The 27,850-nt window shown below is 35.1% G+C and overlaps 1 protein-coding gene across 2 annotated transcripts in view; it reads right to left on the reverse strand.

The window, feature by feature from the left end:
* The window catches only part of bcas3 (BCAS3 microtubule associated cell migration factor), a 339,719-nt gene that overhangs the window by 292,480 nt on the left and 19,389 nt on the right, over positions 1-27,850 (reverse strand). For both annotated transcript variants that reach the window (XM_087795199.1, XM_087795200.1), the window contains exons 8-13: positions 13,873-13,980; positions 13,678-13,754; positions 10,769-10,845; positions 10,170-10,253; positions 7,234-7,404; positions 4,771-4,864 (exon numbers count right to left, since the gene is read on the reverse strand). In XM_087795199.1, coding sequence (XP_087651325.1) covers positions 4,771-4,864; positions 7,234-7,404; positions 10,170-10,253; positions 10,769-10,845; positions 13,678-13,754; positions 13,873-13,980 — 611 coding nt within the window. The remainder of the gene's footprint in view (positions 1-4,770; positions 4,865-7,233; positions 7,405-10,169; positions 10,254-10,768; positions 10,846-13,677; positions 13,755-13,872; positions 13,981-27,850) is intronic.

The following is a 27,850-nucleotide window of genomic DNA, read 5'->3' on the forward strand; positions in this document are numbered from 1 at the left end:
GTAGCAAACGTTGACCTCTTAACGTAACAGATTTCATTTCAAACCAAAATATGTCCAAACAGCAGCTATAAAAGCAGCTGGAGCCGACCGTATCCTCTCGTCCTCAGTCATCGCCTGGATGTTGCGGGATTTATAGGAAGTAAATGTGTGCCATCGGACTTTGAGTATGAATTTCTATCACTGAATTTTTAGGCTTCAAAATGGAAATTTGAACTTGAAAAAAAACATTAAATTTTAAACCATAAATGACAATTTCCTCAAAATCAATCACTATATTTAAATTACTCATTTTTACTTGCAAAAACAGAAAAAAAAAGTTTGTTAAAGTCTGACGGAATATAATCTGCTATGTAGCAAAAGTTGAACTCTTCACCTGTTGTAAATGAAACTATGATGTGACCACATGACTCTTGACAAAGTCGTAACTGATTTAATTTGAAACCAAAATATGTCCAAACATCAGCTTTAAAAGCAGCTGGAGCCAACTGTATCCTCTCGTCCTCAGTCATCGCCTGGATGTTGTGGGATTTATAGGACGTAAATGTGTGCCATCGGACTTTGAGTATGAATTTCTATCACTGAATTTTAAGGCTTCAAAATAGAAATTTGAACTTGAAAAAAACATCAAATTTTAAACAATAAATGAAAATTTCCTCAAAATCAGTCACTTTATTTAAATTACTCATTTTGAATTGCAAAAACAGAAAAAAAAAGTTAGTTAAAGTCTGACAGAATATAATCTGCTATGTAGCAAACATTGAACTCTTCACCTCTCGTAAATTAAACTATGTCGTGACCACATGACTCTTGACGAAGTCGTCACTGATTTCATTTCAAACCAAAATACGTCCAAACAGCAGCTTTAAAAGCAGCTTGAGCCGACTGTATCCTCTCGTCCTCAGTCATCGCCTGGATGTTGCGGGATTTATAGGCAGTAAATGTGTGCCATCGGACTTTGAGTATGAATTTTTAGGCATCAAAATCGAAATTTGAACTTGAAAAAAAAAACATTTTAAACAATAAATGAAAATGTCCTCAAACTCAATAACTTCGAGTGAAAGTTGAACTCTTCACCTGTCGTAAATGAAACTATGTCGTGTGTGCGGTGGCCACTCATTCTATTCGTTTGTAGTATCGGCCACTCCGTTTGGTCACGGCCTACGACATGCACAAGTTGTTGGACAACAAACTATGCAATAAAAAAAACAAGAAAAAAAAAAAACAAGTGTATTTTGACCTTGGCATGATACCTAATAATCAAGTCAGGGATCGTTAAAGATGAGTGAGGAGGACGAGACGTGAAAGAAAACAAGCGCACACACACATCACAGCTGTTAAAGAGAGCGTTTTTGCCACTGTACTTTATCTGAGTCCCTCTAATTACAATTCTGCAAATAGATCCACAGATCCAGCGAAAGGACCGCAAAAGTGCCAGCCCGGCAGACTAAGAGCCGGCAGCCACCGATCCCTTCCTCTGCTTCGCTTCCAACACACACAGGCCACTGGGGTTACTTGCATAAGTCAACCCTGCCAAAACCTTTGAGCGGTTCTGGCCGTGCACGCTCATTGTTTTATGTTGATCCTATAATTTGTGCCTTGACTGTGTCAGGCTCGCTCATTGAAGAGCATCTAAGAGTTGGTCTAAAAAAAAAAAAAAAAATGGTTCAGCCACTTCCCAAACACCTCAGAGTCCACGATGCCATCAATAGAACTAGACTGCAGGGTTATGACTTGCATAAAACATTGCAAAACTTCACAGAGAACTCGTAGAAAGATGATTAAAACGTTGAAAAACGTCAAATGTAACGGTAAACGGTACATATCAAGGCTACCCTTTGCCCTTTTCTTCATTGACATCCCTGTTCAACTGTAACAGACTATAATTGTTCAGTTTTATTGTTATGTGTTGGTTATAAGTCTAAGAAGTGTCTGACCAAGTGTGTAGATATTTAACGAAGTATTTATTTAAATGTTGTATATTTACTTGGGCTGCGTACTGGCAAGAAACTGGCAATACGATGCGTATCACGATACAGTGAGCAAAGATGAGATGTATTGTAATATATAGTGATGCTGTAGTAACAAGTATATATTTGTAGTATTGTCGGGTACTTGACTCTGGTGTTGTAGAATTTACAGACCACATGACTCTTGGCGAAGTCGTAACTGCTTTCATTTGTTTTAAAACCAAAAAATGTCCAAACATTTCATTTTTGAAAGCTGCTAGAGTCGACTGTATCCTCTCGTCCTCAGTCATCGCCTGGATGTTGCGGGATTTAAAGAGAGTAAATGCGTGCCATCGGACTTTGAGTATGAATTTCTAACACTGAATTTTTACAGCATCAAAATCGAAATTTTAATTTGAAAAAACATAAAATGTTTGAAAAATAAATTCAGTGTCAAATTCAATTTGTAAATGAAAATGAATTCCACGTATAAAAAAAATTAAATGTAAGACTTAAATGTTAAAAAATTGTCCTATGGCATATAGCATAATATATTTACTTCCATAGATTGAATTCTTCCTTTAGCTACGAAGCTTAAAAGTAATGACTACTGCCATCTAGTGGCTGGAATTTTAATGCAACCCAAAAGTTAACATGGTGTTAATATTTCACAATAGCAAATGAGAATCAGGATTGTTTTGCAAACAGATATTTGCCAACAATGGTGTTGAATTTGTCGAACTTACATAGCAGAAAATCCTAGGTCTTATACCCTGCTGAGGAGCTGCTTGGCTGCTTTACCACCCCATGTTCTTCACGGTGGATTCTATGTAATCTTGTATTAGTAAATAGGATGATTGGGAGAAAAAATATCGGTGTTCTGTCATCTTTTGTAGTAGTTTGTATAATTAGTTTCAAACCATACTTTTGATTATGACAAGAACACAAAACTGACGATGATAGTCATAATGGAGAGTTCGACAAACTGCATGAGGTTTATGAATAAAACTAGAATAAAAAGTGTTGCAGTTTTTCATAGCTTTTATTTTTTTATTTTTGTTAATTCAAGATTCAGGCTTTAATGTAATTTTACAGCATTTAAAATGCAAGGTTATGAAAATGAAACGAGGATTCATAAGTCACAGCTTTGACAGGAATGATCGGGTGAAAAATCGGATAATTCATCAGATCTTAATTATTTATCGGACGAGTGACCGAAAGGCGGATAAAAATTGGAAACAAGACATAAAGACATCCTTGTAGAAAGTAACAGTGGAATCAGTTGATGTCACTCTGATGTGTCTGAGTGCACGATCGAGAACCATTTCCTGCACAGACAGAGCTTTAGAGACTTTAATCGAGGGGAAGTGATGGATTCTGTTGGCAGCGAGGTCACAAGGTGAGAGCTGTCCTTCAACACCTTAAGTTATTAACCCGACCGAGGAGAAAAAAAAAAAAAAAGCGGCTGGAAGGGCAATGTAAAGAGAAAAAAACATAAAACGCTGCAACAAAAGTCTCACTCGGCAATAAATTAGAACGATTTTGTATTTTAAATGGTGAATACTTACTTTTGGTCCCATATTTGGACATTCTTTCACTGCGTGTTATGACTTTACCCTTTCATCCTTTTGACCTTTCACACCCAGAACATGTTTATTCTAACATATAATACACTTTTACATACTTGTATATGCACCGCACCAACCAGCTACTCACAGGCAAAACAAACTTTAAACTAGAAAATTTGCATTTCCAGAAGAAAATGCAGTGTGAATGCTGAAGCTGCTAAATCTGTAAATGCTTGAAGTATTTTACTAGTATTCAAAGTAAAAGTAAGTGGGAAAAAGTTGAAATAATCACATAAAGGAAAAGAACAGATGTGAAAAGTTAGTAGAAGTAGTAGTAAAAGTAGTAGAAGAAGTAGTAGTAGTAGCAGTATTAGAAATAGTAGTAGAAGTAGTAATAGAAGAAGTATAAGTAATTGATCAATGAGAAATGATCACATAAAGGAAAAGAACAGATGTGAAAAGTTAGTAGAAATAGTAATATAAGTAGTAGAAGCAGTAGTACAATTAGTAGTAACATTATAAGTAGAATTAGTATTAAAAGTATAGGTAGTAAAAGTAGTGGTAGAATTATTAGTAAAAGTATGAGTAGAATTACTATTAGTATTATAAGTAGTAAAAGTAGTAGTAGAATTAGTAGTAAAAGTATGAGTAGATTTACTAGTAGAAGTAGTATTATAAGTACAAGTAGTAAAAGTAGTAGTAGAATTAGTGATAAAAGGATGAGTAGAATTACTAGTATACTTAGTATTATAAGTATGAGTAGTAAAAGTAGTAGTAGAATTAGTAGTAAAAGCATAAGTAGAATCACTAGTAGAATTTGTATTATAAGTTTAAGTAGTAAAAGTAGTAGTAGAATTAGTAGTAAAAGTATGAGTGGAATTACTAGTAGAATTAGTATTATAAGTATAAGTAGTAATAGTAGAATTAATAGTAAAAGTATAAGTAGAATTACTAGTAGAATTAGTTTTATAAGTATAAGTAGTAAGAGTAATAGTAGAATTAATAGTAAAAGTATAAGTAGAATTACTAGTAGAATTAGTTTTATAAGTATAAGTAGTAAAAGTAGTAGTAGAATTAGTAATACAATTATGAGTAGACTTACCATTAGAATTAGTATCATAAGTACAAGTAGTAAAAGTAGTAGTGCCTTCAGCATTCACACAATCAGTGTGTATCAAATGATTTTCAAAAAGTGATTCATGAATGTACTTTTCATCCATTGATTTCTCAAGTTTCCTCACGAGAAAAAAACTTACCGCTGTGATTGAATTGCATGCAGGAAATGGGTTTATCATGAGCAGGAAAATGAGCCACAACGCCTTCGCCGTCAGAGTCGTCGCTCACCAGGACCTGGAAATAAAACACACGCATCATGACATTGTTTCAAGTTAAGGAGTGTGTGTGTGAGTGTGTGTGTGTGTGAGACTTAAGGAAAAGAGCATAAATGCTTCATCACGGATCACATTGTTTGTCCCGCTCTCTTCCCGACACGGATCATAAAAAGGTCGACTAAAACCCAGACAGAAACGGCGAGCGATTAGAACAAAGTGCCAGATATGTGGCGGCGTACATGTGTAAGACACCGAGTAAACGTCATGTTACGAGGCGGACGGAGGGGAAGTAGAGGGCAGCGGAGAAAGAACAGAAAGAGGCGGCTGACATGAAGCAGATCACTTTTATTACATTTGCGCGCAGACAGTGCCGTGTGTGTGTGTGTGAGGGTATCTCGCGGCAGCTCTTTGAACCCCGGTGTCTTCCAGAGCAGAAGGCCTGGCACATGCCACGCCGACCGCGCCATATTCAACCTCGGCTTCTAAAAAAACGAGGGAACGTTAAAAAGGGATGAGAATAAGCTGCACAGGAACTCGCCCTCTCTCTCTCTCTCTCTCTCTCTCTCTCTCTCTCTCATATTCCAACCTTTTTTTTCGTGCCCGCTACCCTTAGAAAAATAATGAAACAAGTCCTGGACTCCCCGGCCCGGCGTTTACGGCGAGTGTTGGGTTACAACGTGTCGACTGGTGACAGAGTGCAGGCGGCTTCTGAAGGCTTAGTTCGAGCTTATAAAACAACATACAGGGGCAGCGACAGGCCAAGTAGGAAAAGGGGGGAAAACAAAAAAAAGGGGAAAAAGGGGGGAGCTAATGTGTTTTTGTGTGGAGGAGATACATCAGTGAGAGTCGTACTCTGATCCTGCCTCATTTAAAGTTTGATGACTGGGATGTGGAGCGAAAGAAAGGCTCGAAACGTATGGATCGGACAACAATAACCCTTGTTGAATTGACAAAAAACGAAGATGGATTTTTTTTTTTTAAGGGACAATAGAAGAGGGAACTCTGGGTAAAATAAAAGGTTGATCTGGGTAATTAGAGTAAAGATGTAGTGTCATGGCAGCAAAACAGGGAATTGATATTTGTAAAAAAAAAGAGAAAATACTCCTTAAGAAATAAAATTAATCTTTTTTTTTTAAATGTGTTTAGTGTAGAAATCAGATGTTAATCACTGATATCACTTGAATTTAATTAAAATGATATTACATTTATTTATTATTACGTTTCTTTCTTTAAGAAACATCTTAAGACGTTTCTATTTGTTCAGGCTTTTCCTTGATTTTCTGGAACTCCTGTGTTGTTCTCAGTATTATCTTGATCTTTAAAGTATATACTTTTTTGAGTATTGTTTTGTTTGTTTAAGCGCTTTGTGACCCTGGTCTGGAAAAGCTCTATATAAATAAATATTACTTACTTACTTACATTCACTCAAAAATGTCACTATTATAATGTTTTTAACAAGGCTTCGTCATGGGATTATTAGGATTAAAAATGACATTACAGGACTTTGCAGGAGAAAAAAAGTACAATAACATTGTATTTTTATGTTTTCTTTGGGAGAATTTGAATATCCGCGTAGCAAAATCTCCAAAGACTCCTTTATAATTAACAGAAAACCAAGATAACGACACATTTACTATCTATACGATCCATAAAGTAGGATTAATCTTCTGATCTGGGTAACACAAGTGGTGCTGATAATGGAGTTTTCCATTTCAAATCAGATGGAAAGCGACTACGTGATAAAATATAGGAAAATATGACATTATTTATCAGTAGATAATCATTTATTAAAAGGAATTGATATATGGAAAAAAAAAGAGAAAAATATTTTGATTATGATACATTATCCATCCAAGAAACTATTTTACATTTTAAATCGGTTTAGTTTTCAGCAATTAAATGGACAGGAGTTACAAATGTCAATTCACTTTAATATTTTCACTTGTTTATTTTTTTAAAGGACACAAACACAGTCTTGTTTAAAAAGTAAATAGTGTTTATTAATTTCATTAACCCCAAAATGTGAGGAATAATAACGTATTTCAATACACTATGTCATTTTGACATTATTACGATTATAAATGACATTAAAGAATTTAAAGGAGTTAAAGAGCAGGATAATATTATACTTTTATGATTATTTTGAAAGAAATTAAGCTTATATTTTGATCTGGAAAACTGAATATATATATACATATATATATATATATATATACACAAAACTATTCTTAATGAGTTGTGTTGCAAATTCAGCCCAGGTACCGACCACTGCGGACAATATATCAGCAGCTTCTACATCAAAAGTCAGTTAAAATAAAGTAAATATTGAAGAAAACCCCCATATGAGTGTAAAAAAATAGCAATCCTCTCATGACCGTCCACACTTACTTGTCCTTCCCCGACACTGTGCGTGTCGATGATGGTGACGACGCCGGGGTTATTGGGGTTCCTCCGACCGGTGCTGTGGGGAGCCCCCTCTTCCTCCGGGGCGCCCGCCGGCAGAGTTCCTGCCAACTGTGTTACCACTTTGCCGACCATGGTGAGGCCCGTCTTGAGAGTCTGTGGACGGAAACACAATAGAGTATATTAACACACTTGACGGTACAGTAGTGTGTGTGTGAGTGTAGGTGTGTGTGTGTTTGTGTAAGTGTGTGTGTTGGTGGTATTTGGCAGCCAAAAGTGATGATGTCTTAGTGCATGTGTGTCTCAGGATGTGTGTGTGTGTAATCAGGATTCACTGATAATTTGTAATAGTGTGTGTGTCTACGTGTGTGTGTGTGTTTGGGCGTGTGTGTGTGTGAGAGGATCCTCTGTGGCCGTTTAAGGCCTAGCCAGGGTGTCTGGCTCAAACACACCTCTGTGGCTCGATTAAGGGAAATGGATAGCGCAGCTTAAGTGGAGTCTATTCCACCTACTACAGTGTTTTCACCTAATGGAGTCCAATGTGGGTGACTGGTGTGTCTTTGTGTATGTAAAAGGCAAAGGGGCCCCTGAGAGCCCGATCAGGCATTCAGACGAGGCAGCGCTGTCAATACAGTGTGGCGCCTGACAATTGTTGGGTCTGAGGATCAACCACTGTCTCTTGTTGCCAATTGGTCGACCTCACTAAGGGTGTCTGAGGGGGAGAGAGAGAGTGGTGGGTGATGGTGATGGTGGTGATGGGGGGGGGGGGAGTGGTTGAGATGGTGCTGGTAAGTGTGTAAATTGTCAGAAGAAGCATTAATTATTAAGCGAGGCGTTTGCCTCCTAATTGATCAACACTAATGTGTTTTCTAATCACTGCAGTTGTGGACTTTCTAATGGACGCTACGAACAGCAGCGATCGACTGACCCGTGATGAACAACACCGACCCAAACAAAAAAAAAAATGTAAAGGAAAAAATGTCCAACGATGGAGCGTACGATTAGCGCCGACGCTCTCGTGCAACACAAGTTATGACACTTTAATATCCCGCTTTCTACCGCCCTTTTTTTTTTTTTGCGTCCGCTTCCCCTCTTGTTGTCTCGGGACGACAGCACTTAGAGCCAGCCTGTCGCGCCACAAGCCAGGAGATACCGTGTCATCCATATTGAGATATATGGTCCTAAATGAGGGAGTGCTGGGGAGCAGACTGCCTGTCTGCATATCAATACCCCCCACCCCCCCCCCCCCCCCACACACACACACACCAACACACACACACTCCTTTAACCATGGCCAGGCCATTACCACACCAGCCCCGCCGGTTCATAGAAGTGTCGTGTTTGTAGAACCAGTGTCCACCATGACCGGGACATGACAGGACGGATCAAATTCTCTTATAAAAGTCTCTTACAGCAAATAAAACATGCAAATTTCATGAAATGTGATCTTAAATCGATGAAGCGTCGTCCATTACATTGTTATTGTGCAACTATTTTTTTTATATCATTTGCAAAATCGGCGTTATTTGGATCAATCGGTGTTTTCTGATGTACATTCTTCTGTGTTTACTTATTCTTCATTAAATCACTTGACGGTTATTGAGGAATTAAATGGCCAGTAGTTACACATGTTAATAAAGTTTATCTATATATCTATCTATAATTTATCTAGCATCTATCTATATATCCATCTATAGCGCTCACTTAAAAAAATAAATATATATATATATATATATTTATAAAAAACGCTGAAAGTGTTTCTTTCTTTTCATGCACCCAAAATACTTCAATAATATAATATTATAATAAACTTTGTCATGGCATTAAGATAAGATAAGAAAAGTATCTATTAATCCCACAGGAAATGTATATAAAGTCTAACCTGTATTGCAAATTAATTCACAAATAAATGAATAAAATATATCAGAGATCCGACATATAATATATTTACATTAGAACAATAAAGTGTATTTAAATATTTAAAAAATACATCACATAAATCACATTATTCTTTCATTTCTATATTGGGAAAATAAAATTGGGGAAATTTTCCTTTTTTCTTTCCCTTGAAATATCTGAGTTATAAACCAATACCACAAGTTCACTATCATAAATGGAGGTACAAATATAGGAATTAAACAATTTCCTGTAAGTAAGATAGCAGAATATTACCATCTCAAATGACAAATATCCTCAGATTAAAGGTGTTTTATTAGTGATTAAGTGGCTAAAGTTAAGTTCTTAGCTTCTACGATATGTCTTGAAATAACCTGCATTCATACTCTGATCTGAATCAATGAAACCTAAGGGAAAATAGCATCACGTGCATGTTTAGAATCCTGCATTGTGACAGTATATCGGGTGTTTTCTTGACCAGCAAGAAGGAAAGAAGGTGTGACGAATTGAATCAGTTCTATAAGTGCTAAAACTGAGAGCAGCCACATGGTAGCACAGAGATGAAAGGGTGAGGATCGGATTCATTTAAAGTTCATGTGTGGCTCGTCGGAGCTGGAGATGAGCTGGACTGGACGGCACACGATGAAGTGACTTGGATCAGAGATAGAGAGGACGTTGTTGAGCCATCTCCTCCACGTGGCGTGAAGAGACTGATGGACAGTTTGATGAAGTGTCGCGAGAAATCGTGCCACGGTTCCGCCCGGTCGGCCCATGTGGATCCAATACTTGCACAGATATGAATATTTGTGCTCACGGAGAACAAAGAGCCAACAGATATGTGCCAACTTACTTGTGTTTGTGCTGTTTTGTGTGGCATAAGTTTGGTTAAATAAAAATAAATAAACTATGATTATTGTTACCAGAGAATCCCAGAGTAGAATACTGCTAATGTGGGAGGTGAAGGTACAACTGGCTGATATAAAAACGTATAATAAGTCAAAGAATGCGACACATTTGTGACCTACTTTTGCGGCGTTGATCACCGTCGCAGTGTACGACTGAGAATTGTCTCCACAAGCTCCGCCGTGAGACTGATGACATCTGATCAACTGAAAGAAAACACAAATATAAACAAAAACCATTTCATTTAAAAGACACTTTCTTTGAAGAGAAACTCATTTCGGTAAGATCGACCTCGGTGGCTTCGATCCAGATTTTTACTTTGAACTTCCTTTTTATTTTTTTTTATTTCAAATGTAATTATTTAATTTTAAACCCATGAAACCGCCGTCCAAATGCACCGTCTCAATTACTTGAGTGGGGCTTAGTAGCAAACACCACTTTTCTTTAAGTGTATTGCTGTGTGTTTTGTTTTGTAAATACTCATCAATCCCAGAAGTAGAATTGAAAGAGGGAAAAACTTCTAAACATCGGCCCAGTTCTAAAACGTTCTCCCAAGATGAGTCCACCAGAGAGGATGAGTTGTTTATCCAGACAGATTAAAGAGAGAGAAAACAGATTTTTTTTTAAAGGATGGTAAATAAGTCAATGGTCTGATAATGCACTTGAGCAATAGATAATGCATCTCTGCAATACATAAGTGTGTGTGTGTGTGTGTGTGTACCTTGTTCTCAGCGTATGCCAGCCAGCGGCTTCCCAGTGCTATTGGATTGAGGCTCGGGCCTGGACATGGGTAGCAGCCTAGAACCACATAAATATGTGAGTTCGGAAGAAGCAGAGTCGTGCAATGATAGCAAATAATTCCCGTCTCAAAAATATAAATCGTACCTTCCTTATTTTTTTCAGAGAACTTTCTTGTGCATACTTCTTTTGATCGTCTTTTGATAGTGTATATAGATTTATATATATATATATATACACAAATTAAAGACTTCTGATATATATTTATGTTATTATCCATGATTTTATTATGCAATACATGCTCGTTTTTGTGTGTATATTAGTCCTTTTTATTGTCATTGCAACATGTACAACAAAGTGTCAGACAGTGTATTATTATTTGATCCGAGCTGCTGCTCTTACTGTTCAAATTTCGCCACTGTGGGACGAATAAAGGTTTATGTTATGTTATCTTAATTTAACCGTGTAAGTAAGTAAGTAAGTAATTAAATTATATTTGTAGAGTACAACACGCTTAAACAATCAAAACCTAAACTCAATAAAATATATACTAAAAATATGTTAAAGTACCTTAACCAGGTAATGTTTCAAAGATTTAAAAAAAATAAATAATAAAAACACTAAAAAAGAACAATTTATTTTATTTTATTATTGTTAAAAATAAGATATAAAAAAAGATCTAAAAAAACGTTGTTTTTATTTAATCCCTCTACAAGATTGAATTCATATATTCATTGAAAAATAAAAAATAAATGCTTGATTTATAATTTGTGCGACTTTTTTTTAAATATTTTGTTTCAATAATGTTCAAAATTTAGAATGAGAATCAGAAACTTCTATTACCAGCGTTTTAAACAACACAGACATTTGATGTTAAAAGCTTTATAGAAAATGGAAATGAAATAATACGAATTAAATAAAAAGAGGTGAATAAAGTGCAATGAACAAAATAAAAATTCATTACCATAATATAAATAAAATAGCATATAACTAATGCATTAATAAATATAATTGTTTTATTCTCCTTGTTTTTTGTCGCACATACACACACCAATTAAACCGAAGAGTAACATAATCATTTCAGTGCTAATATAATGGACAATATTAACAAATTAATAAAGAATTTCATAATTCATTTTACAATTACTGAGCAAATCAGTTTAACCGAGAAGATTTAATTAGAGAAAATAAAGCTGTGATTTTTTTCAGTCGCACAAAAAGCTGATGTGTCTTTTCGGGCGATTCGCTTCTTTCCACTTCCTGTCGTGGGCGACTCTTTTTTTGGAGACGCGACGCGACCAGAATCTGACTAATTCTACCAGATCTACTTAACGTCATTCTGGACATATGGCTCATTAAAAGCAGATCTGCACATATCACAGCGTCCTTTGTTTACCACTTTTACCTCCTAAAAGGAAGGACAGAATTGTGTGTGTGTGTGTGTGTGTGTGTGTGTGTGAGAGGGGGGGGGTGGACTTGTTGAGAAGCAATTAATAACTATTGAGCATGTTTGGTTTCCTGTGAGCCAGACACTGATACAGAAGGCCGACAGACAACGAGGAGACACATTAGAGAAGCCAGTAAGGTCAGTTTACTTCAGCAAATGGCTTAAGTAGACAGTGACGGTCTCAATGTGCAGTCTGGACTTCTTGGACCATCTTCTCCCGCGCAGACATGACAGGTACGGCGATGAAGATGCAAGAGCTGCGTTTTAAGCAAATGGATCCACTCACGCGGCTCGATGTAAATGCTGCTCGGACACAACGGCCGAGGCTCTCTCGCTGGTTTTCTTTCGCTCCGGTTAATGCTCCAGTTATCAAAGCGTTAAAAGATTTTTCATCACACTTTCGATATATTTTCTTCGTCGCCATTGAGCTGCGAGCTCGTTTAATTCTAAACAGGTACTTTAGTTACTTTTTCTAGTATTTTTAGTGTCTCCAAAACTCTTATAGTATAAAAAAGTTGTATTACATTTAAATAATATTTGAAAAATATAGAAAAATGGTAACGCTTGTATGAAGATCCCAAGTGTAATACAAGATAACAGTTTCATAAGACATTATATATTATTTAAAGGTTTTTATGTTGTTCATCTCATTCCAATGAATGTTTTAAACTAAATTATCGCTCTTTAACTAAAATATCAAGCAAGTAACAACATTTTAAAAGTCGCTATTCCACCAATATTTTTGACCTTCTTTTAGCCCTAAGCAGATTCTACGTAATTTTCCAGTTTTTTTGCAGTTTTATATAGAAAAAAACAACTGCGCAACTCTGGATACAACTAGTAAGTAAGTAAGTAAGAAAGTAATTTTTATTCATATAGTGCTTTTCCAGACCAGGGTCACAAAGCGCTTAAACAATCAAAACAATATTCAATAAAGTATATACTTTAAAGGGCAAATAAATAAATATACGCTCAAACTAGTGTATAGTCATGTATCGCAACTTCACGTATACATCTATGAAGTATTATCCATGTTGTCCATTTGAAAACAACGACTGAAAGTTTCAACTCAATGACTCGACCATAACTGGATTTGCAACTTAAAACTAAAGCTAAATATTGGTGCAAATTACTACTAATGAAGCTGTAGAATTAGATTCAATCATTTTTAAGAGAAGATCAATTGTGTATTTAAAGTAAAAACTAATTCCTCGCTAAGTGTAAATAATCCTTTTGTTTCAGGAACCATGGCCTCTGACTTTAAAGTAAAGATCATCATGTTAACAAAAATATAATTTATAATTTAATTATTTATTTATTATTATTTAAAATGTTTCATTTATGCCATGTTGTGTTTTTTTATACAATGACAAACCTTTATGTTTCCAAAAAACTACAAAGCTTATATTTTAAAAACGTGCTATTGTCCATTTTTCCATACTTACTCGTGACAAAGAATTTCTTTGTGAAGGTGTTGCTGTCAAACGCTGCGATCTTCTCTTGCAAACTGATGGCAAGAATGCTGCATAAACAGAAACCGCACAAGACATTTGAATAAATACAAACCGGTTGAACTGAATTTCATTGAATATTCTCGAGTGTTTTTTAAAATGCGATCCAGGCCCGACAGAACAACGTACTGTTTGTTGCAGTGCAGATCATAAATAGGGGTCTTGAACTGGATGGACTTCACCATTTCTCCGGTCCGGAGAGAGTAGAGGTCGGCGCAGGAGTACGGGGGGCTGGACCTGAGAAGAAGAATCACAAACGTATCGTTGTTCAGATATTCATCTCGTATATTTCGAAAGATACTTGTAGTTTTGACAGAGTCTGAACTTCGTATACAATATTAACAAAAGCCGCTGCATTGACCTCTACTGCATGTGTATTTTAAGTATTTGGGAAAACGCTCTTGTTGGATTGTTGGACTCAAAAGTACTAAAGATTGATGACAATATTTCAGCGTAGATATTTTAAGAGTGACGTTATCATTGCCGACGTAGTATGAACCAAATCTAAAACTTTTTTTTCTTTATTTTAAACTTAAAAAATGGATGAAAACGCTATGAAATTAATTTAAAATTATATGTATTTTCTTATAATTAGCAACATAACAAACTGAAACAAATAATAGTATTAAATATTTGTAATAATTCATTTAAATTATGAAATAAATTCATCGTTAATGCATTTTATTTTTTTGTTGTCGTTTTAATACACAATACAGATCAAGCAAGGACATGTATTATAGTTAATATCCTACAGTCTTATTTGGATCTCCTAAATATTTATTAACTACACATATTTATACGTGAAAATTGGATTTAAATGTTTTCCAAATGCAGAGTCAATTTCATCAACACTTACAATTCAACGTATTGTCCACTTTTTTGTCGTTTTATGTTACTTTTATGTTTGTGTATTTCCTTTAGTAAGTAAGGAAGTAATTTTTATTCATATAGTGCTTTTCCAGACCAGGGTCACAAAGGGCTTAAATAATCAAAACAGTATTCAATAAAGTATATACTTTAGTTGCATATCCTGGATAAGAGGAATTAAAAGGACGGTGAATTCACCCTCTGACCAGAACACATCCATAGGAAGACGGTTACATGTGGAAGAGAGTAAGAAACGCATAAATCTAAATCAAGGGAAAATCCCTGTCTGACGCATCCACCATTTATCCAATGAAACCTAATAGCAGTTTACCCTTGGCGGGGCCCTCACGGTGCCCCGCTGGCTGAGGATGCCGGGGTGAGAGTGGGTGTGAGTTTTGTTTCTCCAGCCACAGGGACCGAGAGCTTTCAACAGGGTCGGTGTGCTTCTGTGAAGCGAGAGCAGATACGCACTTCATCTGTCCCAGGACCGGCTAACTTGTAGGTGCCGAGAGATGTAAAGTCGGAATTGACCGAGAACAAAGTAAACTGGAGGGTTGGGGGGGGGGGGGGGGCAGTTTGAGTTTTTGTCGCACACAAACGTAAACGAGGCAAAGTAACTACGGACAAGACCAGAGTTCCTGATCGTAGGCATGAAATGATTTTGTTCATCTCAAGATTGACTTGAATCACCGTGTCTTTAAATGGTCGTGTTGATGTAACCTGGTATAAAAACACTTTACATTTTATAATGTTTCTTGCCTGGTCAGTCAAAATACTGAAACATCAAAACATTTAAACATAGAATCTCTAAACTCAAATTGAACTAGCCGGGGTGGCCAACAGAAGTCAGTTCATTATATTTTTTTATTTAATGTTTTATGGATTTTTTGTGCGGTATCACTGTAATAATTTGGCCAATTTTTTGTTTAATTTTCTGTACTATATTATGTTATGAATCTGTTCCCTCTTAACTTTATAATCAAAGATATCTCAAAGATAACATTTGATGCAATGACCTTAATTCTTAACCATCTGACGTTGAATAAAAATAGTACCTTGCTCTTGATCTTTTTAGTATATATTTTATGAGTATTTTCTTTTATTGTTTAAGCGCTTTGTGACTCTCATCTAGAAAAGCGCTCTATAAATATAATTTACTTTCTTACTTACCTAACGATAACAATACATGTCGGGCTAAAGTTTGAGACCCCTGGTCTATTCAATCAAATCCAAATGTATTTCCAAATATATTAAAAACGTTGTGAATAATGGCCACTTCAACCCTTTTCCTACCTCAGGGTCAAGGTGACCCAAAGGCCCGAAAAACAAATGTGTTTGTGGTATCCCTTGCGATGTCTTGTAAGGTCAAGGTGAACGACATCCCTGGCTTCCATAAACACAAGGGTTAAAAGCAGGTTGAATGCTGGGAAAGCCTCATGCCGCAATTACAAATACTTGTAAAATCAAATGTATTCTTTGAGGTTTTCTGATGAAGTTATTGTGTACAAAACCATCATATAGCTTCTGCTGCACAGCTGTGTGATTACAGAGACTTGAGATGTTCACTTTCTCTGCTGGATATCTACGTCCAGGCTTCTGCTGCAAATCTTTTATCTAAAAATGTCAACCGAGTGAGCTTGGTTACTCTTTCGTGGGTCCTACAGGGATCTTCTTGGAGTCAAAATGTGTCTGAACTAAGCCAGTCTTTTCCCTTTTGGCCTTAATTGTCTACAAATAAAAACAGTTGTGCGCCAACTACTTGGTTATCATTGGTGTTAAATAACACATTTTATTCTTCTCATTCCAAGAGAGGTATTAAACTGGATTAATTAAGGAAAAGGAAGACATTAAATAAGATGTAGAGTTCTATCCAATAATCTTGAAGATAAGATAACTTGTACTTTTGAAGTATAGTTCCTTAGTCACTAAGAGAAAACATCGGAAAATATCAAAAAGTCCAAACGCAGTCATACAGGAAAACTACTCCCTTATTATCTAAAAAAAAAAAAGGTTTAAAACTTAAATATTAAGCAAGTTACAACCTTTTAAAAGACAAGAATCCTCCCACATTTTGTGGCCTTTTTTAACCATCAGCATCTTTGGCATTTTCCAGATTTAAGCAGTTTTGTATCTTTTTAAAAATACTCCAGCTAGTAAAAGTACCAGTTGCTCAAACTAAGAATTACATTAACGCAGTACCAGAAAATAAGGCATTATTTGTGTCTTTCCATTGAATATAAATGGAGCCTCTCGCAGACATCACTCTTGGATTAGTGAGAAAAAAAAAACAGCTGGAAAGACGACCATCGTCCTTAAGGACAAAGTGTTCAAGTGGCTTTAAAGAGCAGCCAGACAAATCTTGTTTGCGACCGCAGTGTGTAGCGCCCAAACCGTCTCCTCCGAACCATTACACTGAAGAGCACAGGCATGAAGATAAATGCAAGAATTCTGTCCCTCGACAATAATTTACTTTCAGGCGGCTGCGTGATCGATTTCTGCATTATCAGACTGAGTTCAATTGAATTCTGGGCTCTATCTAGAAGAATGAGCCTCTGCAATTGATTCAAGAGGACAATGATAACCTGCTGTCATAGAATCAAAACGGCACAAAGTTCAATTGCTTTGCTTTCGCAGTATTTTAACAAATGACCCAGTTCTAATGGAGCCAACGTCGGGTCAGGCCTAATACGATTGTCTGAGGCTGAGGACATCGGGGCGTAGGTTGAAAGCAAGGCTAAATCACAATTATCATTACGGATGGAGGCAGGATGTCAATCGCTGCACATGTTAAGGTGACGCCAAGCGCCGCGGCCCGGCTCGGTAACAGCCCTCTGATGATGGCGGCATTAGATCAATGTGTCAATTACTATTACTCAAACTGGCCCCTGGGTACGAGACGACACAAAATGACAGGGATTAAGGCTAAGACGAGTTGCCCTGTTTTGTTAGCAACCTTTTTTTTAGTTTAGCATTTGAAAAGAAAAAAGGGAAATAGAACCACCATTAATAAAATAACATATGAACATTATTTTAATTAAAAAAGGGTTTTTCTATATTTATACACACATAGTGAATCACATACCTACAGACAAACAGTCGTAGTTGTCATTTTATTTTAAAGAATACATATGTATAATTACGGCCTACAATAGTACATCAGTATAATGGTAAAATACTTCATAGTATTGACACACAGCCTGTTTTTTAAGATGTCCAGAACGCAATATGTGCATTAAATCACAGTGGTTTAAACCAAGAACAGTAAAAATCGAAAATGTACTTCCATTAAACATGTAATTATTGTTATAAATGTCCATTATTTTATCATACAATTATATAATCCGGGCATTTTTTCTTTTATTTAAAGTATTTTGAGATGACAAGGTCGTGACTTAGAAGGAAAATACACAAAATAACATGATGATTTAATTCTCACAAGTATTACTTAGAGAAAGAATTGTATTTTAAAAGTATTGCTTTGTCAGCGAAGATCAACAGAAATTAACTATCTTTATTGGATTCATATAAATTGTATTATCCCATTAGTTAGTTTTTCCACAATCGTACACTTTTAAAATGTTTTATTGTATGTACAACACAAATTGTATTTTTCAAACTACAATCAATCGATTTTCAGTCGTTATCAACTTTTCAACTTTCAAGCGACGATGTGATGAATTTCAATGCCTTCACCATGAGATGTGTCGACAACATGAGACAATGTCAGAGAAAGTAGGTCATGGTTGTATCGTTCCGACAACGCTGGCTCGTACTTGAGTGTCCAAGGTTGCCTTTTCTGATGCTAACTTACCCTCGTTATGCAGACAGTACTTCATGAATGTACATTAATGGTTACGCTAATTGAAAATCCAGGAAATAAATGGATGGATTAGAGTGAAAGGACGATGTATTCTATGTAAATCTTTGTACCCTTTTCTTTGTGATATTTTCTTTGATCTATGCCCTTTATATTTGCACTTTGCTATCTCTTTGGACGTTGTTCTTTTTATTTATTGTATATTTTATGAAACTATCGTCGGCTGTGAACTGGAAAGTTCTTGAAGGAAATCTTCAGTGGGATTGATAAAGTCTACCTGATCTAATGTAATCCAAGATTAGAAATGTGTTTCAAATATGCTTTTATCAAAATGTTGACATGATATATTAACATAAAATGGGATAGAACTCGCTATATCCACACATCTTTAGCATTTTCCGTGGATTCCATTAAGTCGCCTTTCATCCGGGGGACCCTGAAAATACCCAAGTTCGAGGTATATCTAGCTAACGTCTGTTTAGCACTCTTTGTTTGAAGCAAACTAAGTTTATGTTTACCCAACTGACTTTGTAAGTAAGTAAGTAATATTTGTAGAGCGCTTTTCTAGACCAGGGTCACACAGCACCTAAACAATAAAAAAAAAATATATATATATATATGCTTAGAAAGTCAAGACACCACCGAGACAAACACAGGAGTCCCAGAAAATCAGGAAAAAGCACGAATAAACAACTTAAGATGTTTCTTGAAACCTCAGACCCCGAGCTGGGGTGTAAGGCTTGATCAGATCACTGATATAAGGAGGAGTCTGACCATGAATAGATCTGAAAGTAAAAAACTGAATTTCTAAAGTTGATCCTGAAAGAAACTGGCAGCCAATAAAGAGTTTTAATGATCGGAGAAATGTGAGTTCTTCTACTAGAGCAGGTCAGAATTCTTGCTGCAGAGTTCTGTATCAATAAGTATCAGATCTCCATCAAATTCCTTTTATTCAACAACCAGTTAAAATGGACTTTATCAATCCCTGTGGAGATCTCCTTTGGGGAATTTGGGTTTCCAGTTCACAGAAGACGATAGTATCGAAAAAGCAAGAACAGGAACAAAGTGCAAATAAGAAGAACATAGATCAAAAGTAATGACGCAAAGCAAAGGATACAAAAGAGAAAGGTTACAAAAGATAACATAGAATAACATCATCTTAGTATTTGTATAATTGTAAACATCCATTATCCTTATCTTAACTTAAACGGTGACATCTTTATATTCGTCTAGGTAATAGTATCGACATGAACATTGATCTAATTTGATCGTGAGACAATCGTCCGGTGGACCAGATCAGAGTTTAAAACGTGTGTTAAACATGTATACCATCTTAACTTGAAGCTGTCGTCTCTGATAACCGGGCAATAAGACAGGTGGAGATTTCCCACTGAGACTCAATAAATAAGTCTGTTTTCAGGTTTTTCAAGAAGTCAAGAAAACGTGTTGAACAGAGAAGGTCCAGCACCTGCTGAATCCATCGTTGCCTTTGCCCACAATAAACTCTGGTGTTTCGGTTCACTTCTCGTCCCAGTTCATGACTTTCAAAAGACTATTTTATAACAACTTTCAACATAAAACTTTCACAACCGTGTCTTAATTTAACACACTAGACTTCTGACTAAAAGGCCATTAAGGGTTCCTTATGGTGTGCGCTTCATTATTGTGTAATTACCATCAATCTAGTCTAAACTTCCTTCTCAATGAAACACGCCAACATCTGTTATTAAAATTTTCACATCAATACTGAGCTTATTCCATGAGCACTTTCTTTCTGGCAACGAAACTCTCCTCGCGTCTTTTTATGTTAACTGAAGGAGGGGATAAAACCGCAGGATCTCGAGTGGCTGTGGAAATCATCAATGGAGGCTGCAAAAAGGGGAAAATAATTCACTGGCAGGGAGAGGGACGTCACCACGTTTCCGACTCGGCCAAAGTTTTACAAGTTAATCATTACAAATGTCAATTACATGGCGGGGTAATGCTAAACAAACAAGTGTGAACTTTAAGAACACTTCAACATTTAATGAACACAATTTTCAACTAAATTCAAACAATTTTAACTTTATTCCAACAATTTTTCAACTATAATCAAACAATTTTTCAACTATAATCAAACAATTTTCAACAATAATCAAACAAATTTCAACAATAATCAAACAAATTTCAACTATAATCAACTATTTTTTACTGTAATCCAACAATCTTCAACTATAATCCAACATTGTTTAACTGTAATCCATTGATTTTCAACTAAAATCAAACAATTTTCAACTGTAATCAAACCATTTTCAACTATAATCAAACAATTTTCAACTAAAATCAAACAATTTTCAACTGTAATCAAACCATTTTCAACTATAATCAAACAATTTTCAACTAAAATCAAACAATTTTCAACTGTAATCAAACGATTTTCAACTATAATCAAACGATTTTCAACTATAATCAAACAATTTCAACTATAATCAAACAATTTTCAACTATAATCCAACAATTTTCAACAATAATCAAACAATTTTCAACTATAATCAAACAATTTTCAACTAAAATCAAACAATTTTCAACTGTAATCAAACCATTTTCAACTATAATCAAACAATTTTCAACTAAAATCAAACAATTTTCAACTGTAATCAAACGATTTTCAACTATAATCAAACGATTTTCAACTATAATCAAACAATTTCAACTATAATCAAACAATTTTCAACTATAATCCAACAATTTTCAACAATAATCAAACACATTTCAACAATAATCAAACAAATTTCAACTATAATCAACTATTTTTTACTGTAATCCAACAATCTTCAACTATAATCCAACATTGTTTAACTGTAATCCATTGATTTTCAACTAAAATCAAACAATTTTCAACTGTAATCAAACCATTTTCAACTATAATCAAACAATTTTCAACTAAAATCAAACAATTTTCAACTGTAATCAAACCATTTTCAACTATAATCAAACAATTTTCAACTAAAATCAAACAATTTTCAACTGTAATCAAACGATTTTCAACTATAATCAAACGATTTTCAACTATAATCAAACAATTTCAACTATAATCAAACAATTTTCAACTATAATCCAACAATTTTCAACAATAATCAAACAATTTTCAACTATAATCAAACAATTTTCAACTAAAATCAAACAATTCAAGAAAAACTCCTCAGAAGTATTTTCAATATTAACTTTGGAAGGTGAAATAAAGGCAGTTCCAAGGTACTACTGTGCTTTATGAAAATGATTTCTTCAATACGGTATCGATTATTGTTTGCTGGGAAATGTTGCCCTCGGGAAACAGCAATTTAAAAGCACTTAAACAAAAAGCCTTATGTGAAATATAGTATACTTAGTTAATGTACTGATGGAGTTCTGGTATGAAAAAATACAGACACAAGTGCTTTGCAGTTTATGGTAATCATAAAAGTATTATTTAAATATGTGTGATATTGTGTGAGATTAAAGAAGTGTATTAAAACATCAAATTACATTAAAAAAATACCTGATCATTTTATTTATTTTTTACAGACGCTTATAAAGCTTGAACTATAATTTATTACTTATTTAATAATTGTATTTAAAAATAATTGCAATTTTCCTTTTGTATTACAACATACAATACGATACTTTCAACCACAATTCAACTGTAATCAAACAATTTTCAACTTTATTCAAACAATTATCAACTATAATCAAACAATTTTCAACTATAATCAAACAATATTCAACTTTATTCAAACAATTATTAACTATAATCAAACAATTTTCAACTAAAATCAAACAATTTTCAACTTTAATCAAACAATTTTCAACTATAATCAAACAATTTTCAACTATAATCAAACAATTTTCAACTAAAATCAAACAATTATCAACTAAAATCAATCAATTTTCAACTATAATCAAACAATATTCAACTTTATTCAAACAATTATCAACTATAATTAAACAATTTTCAACTAAAATCAAACAATTTTCAACTTTAATCAAACCATTTTCAACTATAATCAAACAATTTTCAACTAAAATCAAACAATTTTCAACTGTAATCAAACGATTTTCAACTATAATCAAACGATTTTCAACTGTAATCCAATCATTTTTCATCTGTAATCTGTACATTTTAAACAATAATCTTTTTTTTTTAACTATAATCAAACAATTTTCAACTAAAATCAAACAATTTTCAACTAAAATCAAACAATTTCAGTCAAATTTTCATCTACAAACAAGGAATTTCTGGTGGATGGAACAATATATTTGTTAAAGCTCTTAATGTAAAGGTTAACGTTTTATCTCTTAATTAAAGTGTTTGACTTGGATAGACGAGGATTTTTGTTTAAACTGGGATCATTTTTTTAATCCCAAAAAAGATTAAACCCAGCAGAGATATTTGGAGGACACGGGGGGTTATGAAGCGTGGATGAGCTGAACTTAAAACCTAATTACGATACAGTGAAAGTAAAACTCCAGCACATATGTACACTTCTCAAAGTGAACATCAAATAACTCTTTAGAATATTTTTTTATTTTAATGTAGAAATATTTAGTTTTGAGCGCATCAGGGAACAAAAAGGTAAAAAAAGGCAAGTGTTAATTGTATTTATTTTTAAAATTATCTATATGATATTAGATATAACTAGAATCCAACAATTTTCAACTTTAATCAAACACTTTTCAACTATAATCAAACAATTTTTAACTATAATCAAACAATTTTAAACTGTAATCAAACAATTTTCAACTATAATCAAACAATTTTCCACTATAATCCAACAATTTTCAACTATAATCCAACAATTTTCATCTGTAAATAAACAATTTCAACTATAATCAAACAATTTTCAACTATAATCCAACAATTTTCAACTATAATCAAACAATTTTCAACTATAATCCAACAATTTTCATCTGTAATTAAACAATTTCAACTATAATCAAACAATTTTTAACTATAATCCAACAATTGTCATATGTAATCAAACTATTTCTACTAAAATCAAACAATTTTTAACTATAATCAAACAATTTAAACTGTAATACAACCATTTTTTAACTATAATCCAACAATTTTCATCTTTAATTAAACAATTTACAACTACAATCAAACAATTCAAGAAAAACTCCTCAGAAGTATGTATTTCCAATACTTAACTAATAATAATAACTTTGGAAGTTGAAATAAATTGTATTTATTGTTAATATTATCAATATGATATTATATATAATTAATTTAACATTTAAATCAGTGAAATCTACATTTCTACACATATATTCTAATAATGCTGATCATAAATAGGTACAAAATACAAAGTACCATACATAAATAACAAGTAAAAACCCTCAAACAACTTTCACCAAACTGATGACAATGCCGGTGATTAAAAAGAGGATTGAAGCGATCAAATGCCGCTGCTAATCTTCTTTACTTCACATTTCTGCTCTTCATCCGACAGCGACGGGTTGATCCGACGCAGGGAGTGTTTGCACGTGTTCTCATGGGTGGTCGTACTGTGACAGTGACGACGACCACCGTAACCTCACGCTGGATAAAAAAGCATCACTTCAAACAAAAATCCCTTTAATCTGGCGGCTGGGGTTTACACAAATGCTTGATAATTTCAGTTTAATACACTTTAGCCGGCAGATGTATATCCCGCCCCGCAAATGAAGAGCTGTCAGGGACATGCAGCTGGAGGCTCTTTGTGTGGAGAGGAAATGGTCATTTGCAGTGACGTTCAAGATATACAACGGAGTCAGTGTTGCATTTGCAAGCATGTCTCGACCGTGAACTGTGTCCAATGATGATAAGAACGCTACTTATGTTCAAGTGTTGCATTAGAAGTCAAAGTAAAAACTTTTTTTTGGTTATGTTGATATTACTTTATAAAGAGTTCCTACAGCTTTACCCTTTCATCTCTGGGTCAAGGTGACCCGAAGGCCTCAGAAATAAATGTGTTTTGAGGTATCCCTTGTGTCTGGGTCAAGGTACGTTTTCGGGCAACCGAGTCAACCCAAGTTAAATACTAGCCTTCAAACTAGGGCTGCAGGATATATCGAAAAAGTATCGATATCACGATATTTGCACGTGCGATATGCATATTGAAAACATGTGCGATAATTTATCATTTTTACCAATCAGTGTCATGTACTTACGTACTGATACAGATGTGTGTAGAAGTGTGTAGAAGTGTGTAGATGTGTGCAGATGTGTGCAGATGTGTGTAGATGTGTGCAGATGTGTGCAGATGTGTGTAGATGTGTGTAGATGTGTGCAGATGTGTGCAGATGTGTGCAGATGTGTGCAGATGTGTGCAGATGTGTGTAGATGTGTGTAGATGTGTGTAGTACGTACTGATACAGATGTGTGTAGAAGTGTGTAGATGTCTGCAGATGTGTGTAGATGTGTGCAGATGTGTGTAGATGTGTGTAGATGTGTGTAGATGTGTGCAGATGTGTGTAGTTGTGTGTAGATGTGTGTAGATGTGTGTAGTACGTACTGATACAGATGTGTGTAGAAGTGTGTAGTACGTACTGATACAGATGTGTGTAGATGTGTGTAGAAGTGTGTAGATGTGTGTAGATGTGTGTAGATGTGTAGATGTGTGTAGAAGTGTGTAGTACGTACTGATACAGGTGTGTGTAGAAGTGTGTAGATGTGTAGATGTGTGCAGATGTGTGTAGATGTGTGTAGATGTGTGTAGAAGTGTGTAGTACGTACTGATACAGATGTGTGTAGATGTGTGTAGAAGTGTGTAGTACGTACTGATACAGATGTGTGTAGAAGTGTGTAGAAGTGTGCAGATGTGTGTAGATGTGTGCAGATGTGTGTAGATGTGTGTAGATGTGTGCAGATGTGTGTAGATGTGTGTAAATGTGTGTAGTACGTACTGATACAGATGTGTGTAGAAGTGTGTAGATGTGTGCAGATGTGTGTAGATGTGTGCAGATGTGTGTAGATGTGTGTAGATGTGTGTAGATGTGTGTAGTACGTACTGATACAGATGTGTGTAGAAGTGTGTAGAAGTGTGCAGATGTGTGTAGATGTGTAGATGTGTGCAGATGTGTGTAGATGTGTGTAGATGTGTAGATGTGTGTAGATGTGTGTAGATGTGTGTAGATGTGTGTAGATGTGTGTAGTACGTACTGATACAGATGTGTGTAGATGTGTGTAGAAGTGTGTAGATGTGTGTAGATGTGTGTAGATGTGTGTAGATGTGTAGATGTGTGTAGATGTGTGTAAAAGTGTGTAGATGTGTGTAGTACGTACTGATACAGGTGTGTGTAGATGTGTGTAGAAGTGTGCAGATCTGTAATGCTAGTATCGTGCAGTCCTACTTCTAACCATTTGTGCTAAAATTCAAGATTTAAATCCAACAGCAAGATAATAAACATGACTTTAAGTCAACCAAAAATTCACTCCCACCGTGCTTTTAAATAATTCCCTCCACAAAGTACAACGTGTCTCGAATACCTTGCCTGGTACCACTTTCAGACATGAATAAAAAATGTTGCTTCAACAGCTTATTCTCATTGAATTGACACATGGTGACCGATGGATAAAATAAAATAAGATTGAGTTTTGAGATCTTAAAAAATGTACTAATGCCAATTAAGGCCTTTCTTTGGATTCATGAATGTAACGGCTCTTGAGACATGTTAAGGATCTGCGAGAATCCTGTCTTATCAGGACTATTAAAGATTTTTTTTCTGAGGGCCAGATTTTGTGAATGATGTCCCGCCTGTGGGGCCGTTCAACCCCTCTACTTCCATTTGCTGTCGAATGTTAGCAAGATTACATTTTCATGTTATACTCTTAACTTTATACTCTTCGTTGGAGACCCAGACTTCTTGAAATATAAAGCCACAGGGCACTTGCTTTTTTGAGATCACTCCATTCGTCATTCATTTGAGAGGGCCATGTTGCATTATCTTAACTTAAGTGATTTTTTAATTTTTTTCTGAAATTTGTTTACATTTACATGTTCGAATTGCAATATTCTTATGTATTTATTAGAATTCCATTGTTAATGCTGTGAATAAATTTGAACGCACTGCCTGAACATAGCGAATTGTGTAATTTTGTATTATTATTATTTGTTTTGCTTTTTCAAAAACAACTATTGAGGGAACAATGCATACAAATTGTTAAAAGAGAAGAATTTTGTAGAAAGTTGACTACAGTATTACTTTCTCAAACCCTCATTAATAGTATCAAATGATACAGACATAACAATACATACATAATAAAACCCAATTCTCTTATAATTAAGTTGTAACAGGAGCAAATCATTTTGGAATCAAATCGTATTGTGAACAGGAGGGATTCGATCGTATCGCATCGTATCGTCCAAGGAATCCTGTGAATTGCACCGTATTGTATCACTACCAGTTTATCAAGATCCCTATGGAATCGACCTTAGTCGTGGAGATATGCATCCCCTAGTCCCCAGCAGAGCTAAAACAACTGCTTCGCAAGGTTAAGAAGGCAAATATAGAGTTGGCATAGTAGTACCTTTTATTCACCCAGGAAAAGAAATAGACTGTTTAAACCTCCACCCATAAGCAAGTGGTTTACAAGGAAAAATGAACTTTAAATCACTCACTACCAGACAAAGGTCCATTTACTTCCGAATTCCTGTTATTTCAACTTGCAATCCGAACACTGACAATCAAACTCTCCTCTTCAAATGTTGTTACTGTGCATTTTTAAATACCGTTTAAAAAAGACTTGTGAATCTTTAATAGCTCACGATACTGTACTTCATTTACAGTTAATATATCCAGGTTCAAATACTGCAGTATTGCCGCTGAGCAGACTAACTGAGTTCATATGAGTAAAGACCAGTTTCATCAAATATCTGAAAATAGCACTCCCAGTAGTAGTCCACAAAAGTGTAAAGGAAATAATATGGTCAGAACCACATCCTTTGAGCATCTGGAGATGATGTGAGTGGGAGGAAATGTCACAGTTCTTGAACCTTCCAGAACAAAGCGCCTCGACTTCTGTCCAACAAGTTTTTAAACACCTATTAGCGTTCGACTTGCACGAATCGTAACCATAGAGTTTAGTCGGGAACAGTTGTTTTTTGTAAATCTATGGATGCAATTTAATTTGGGACAACATCAGCCAGGGAAAGATGACAAGAATCCCCCGGAGAGCTCAAAGCTAACACATCAAAGTCCTGCTCCGGCAAAACGACATTCTTTCCAAATTTGACAAATCTCTGGTCCGCACCAGACAGTCTGGTAACATGTCCGAGGCTTTACTGCCGAGACAATCACCGCGCAACATGTAAACTCCTCCATTGATAAACTCCTGTTAAGTGTGCCTGAGTGGAAATCCACAAGCAAAAAGGCTTCTGCACACATGCTTTTTCCCCCTTCTTTGGTTCGCCTTTAATTTGC

Source organism: Callionymus lyra, chromosome 7 (genome assembly GCF_982586985.1).
Source record: "Callionymus lyra chromosome 7, fCalLyr1.hap1.1, whole genome shotgun sequence".
Taxonomy (NCBI): Eukaryota; Metazoa; Chordata; class Actinopteri; order Syngnathiformes; family Callionymidae; genus Callionymus; species Callionymus lyra.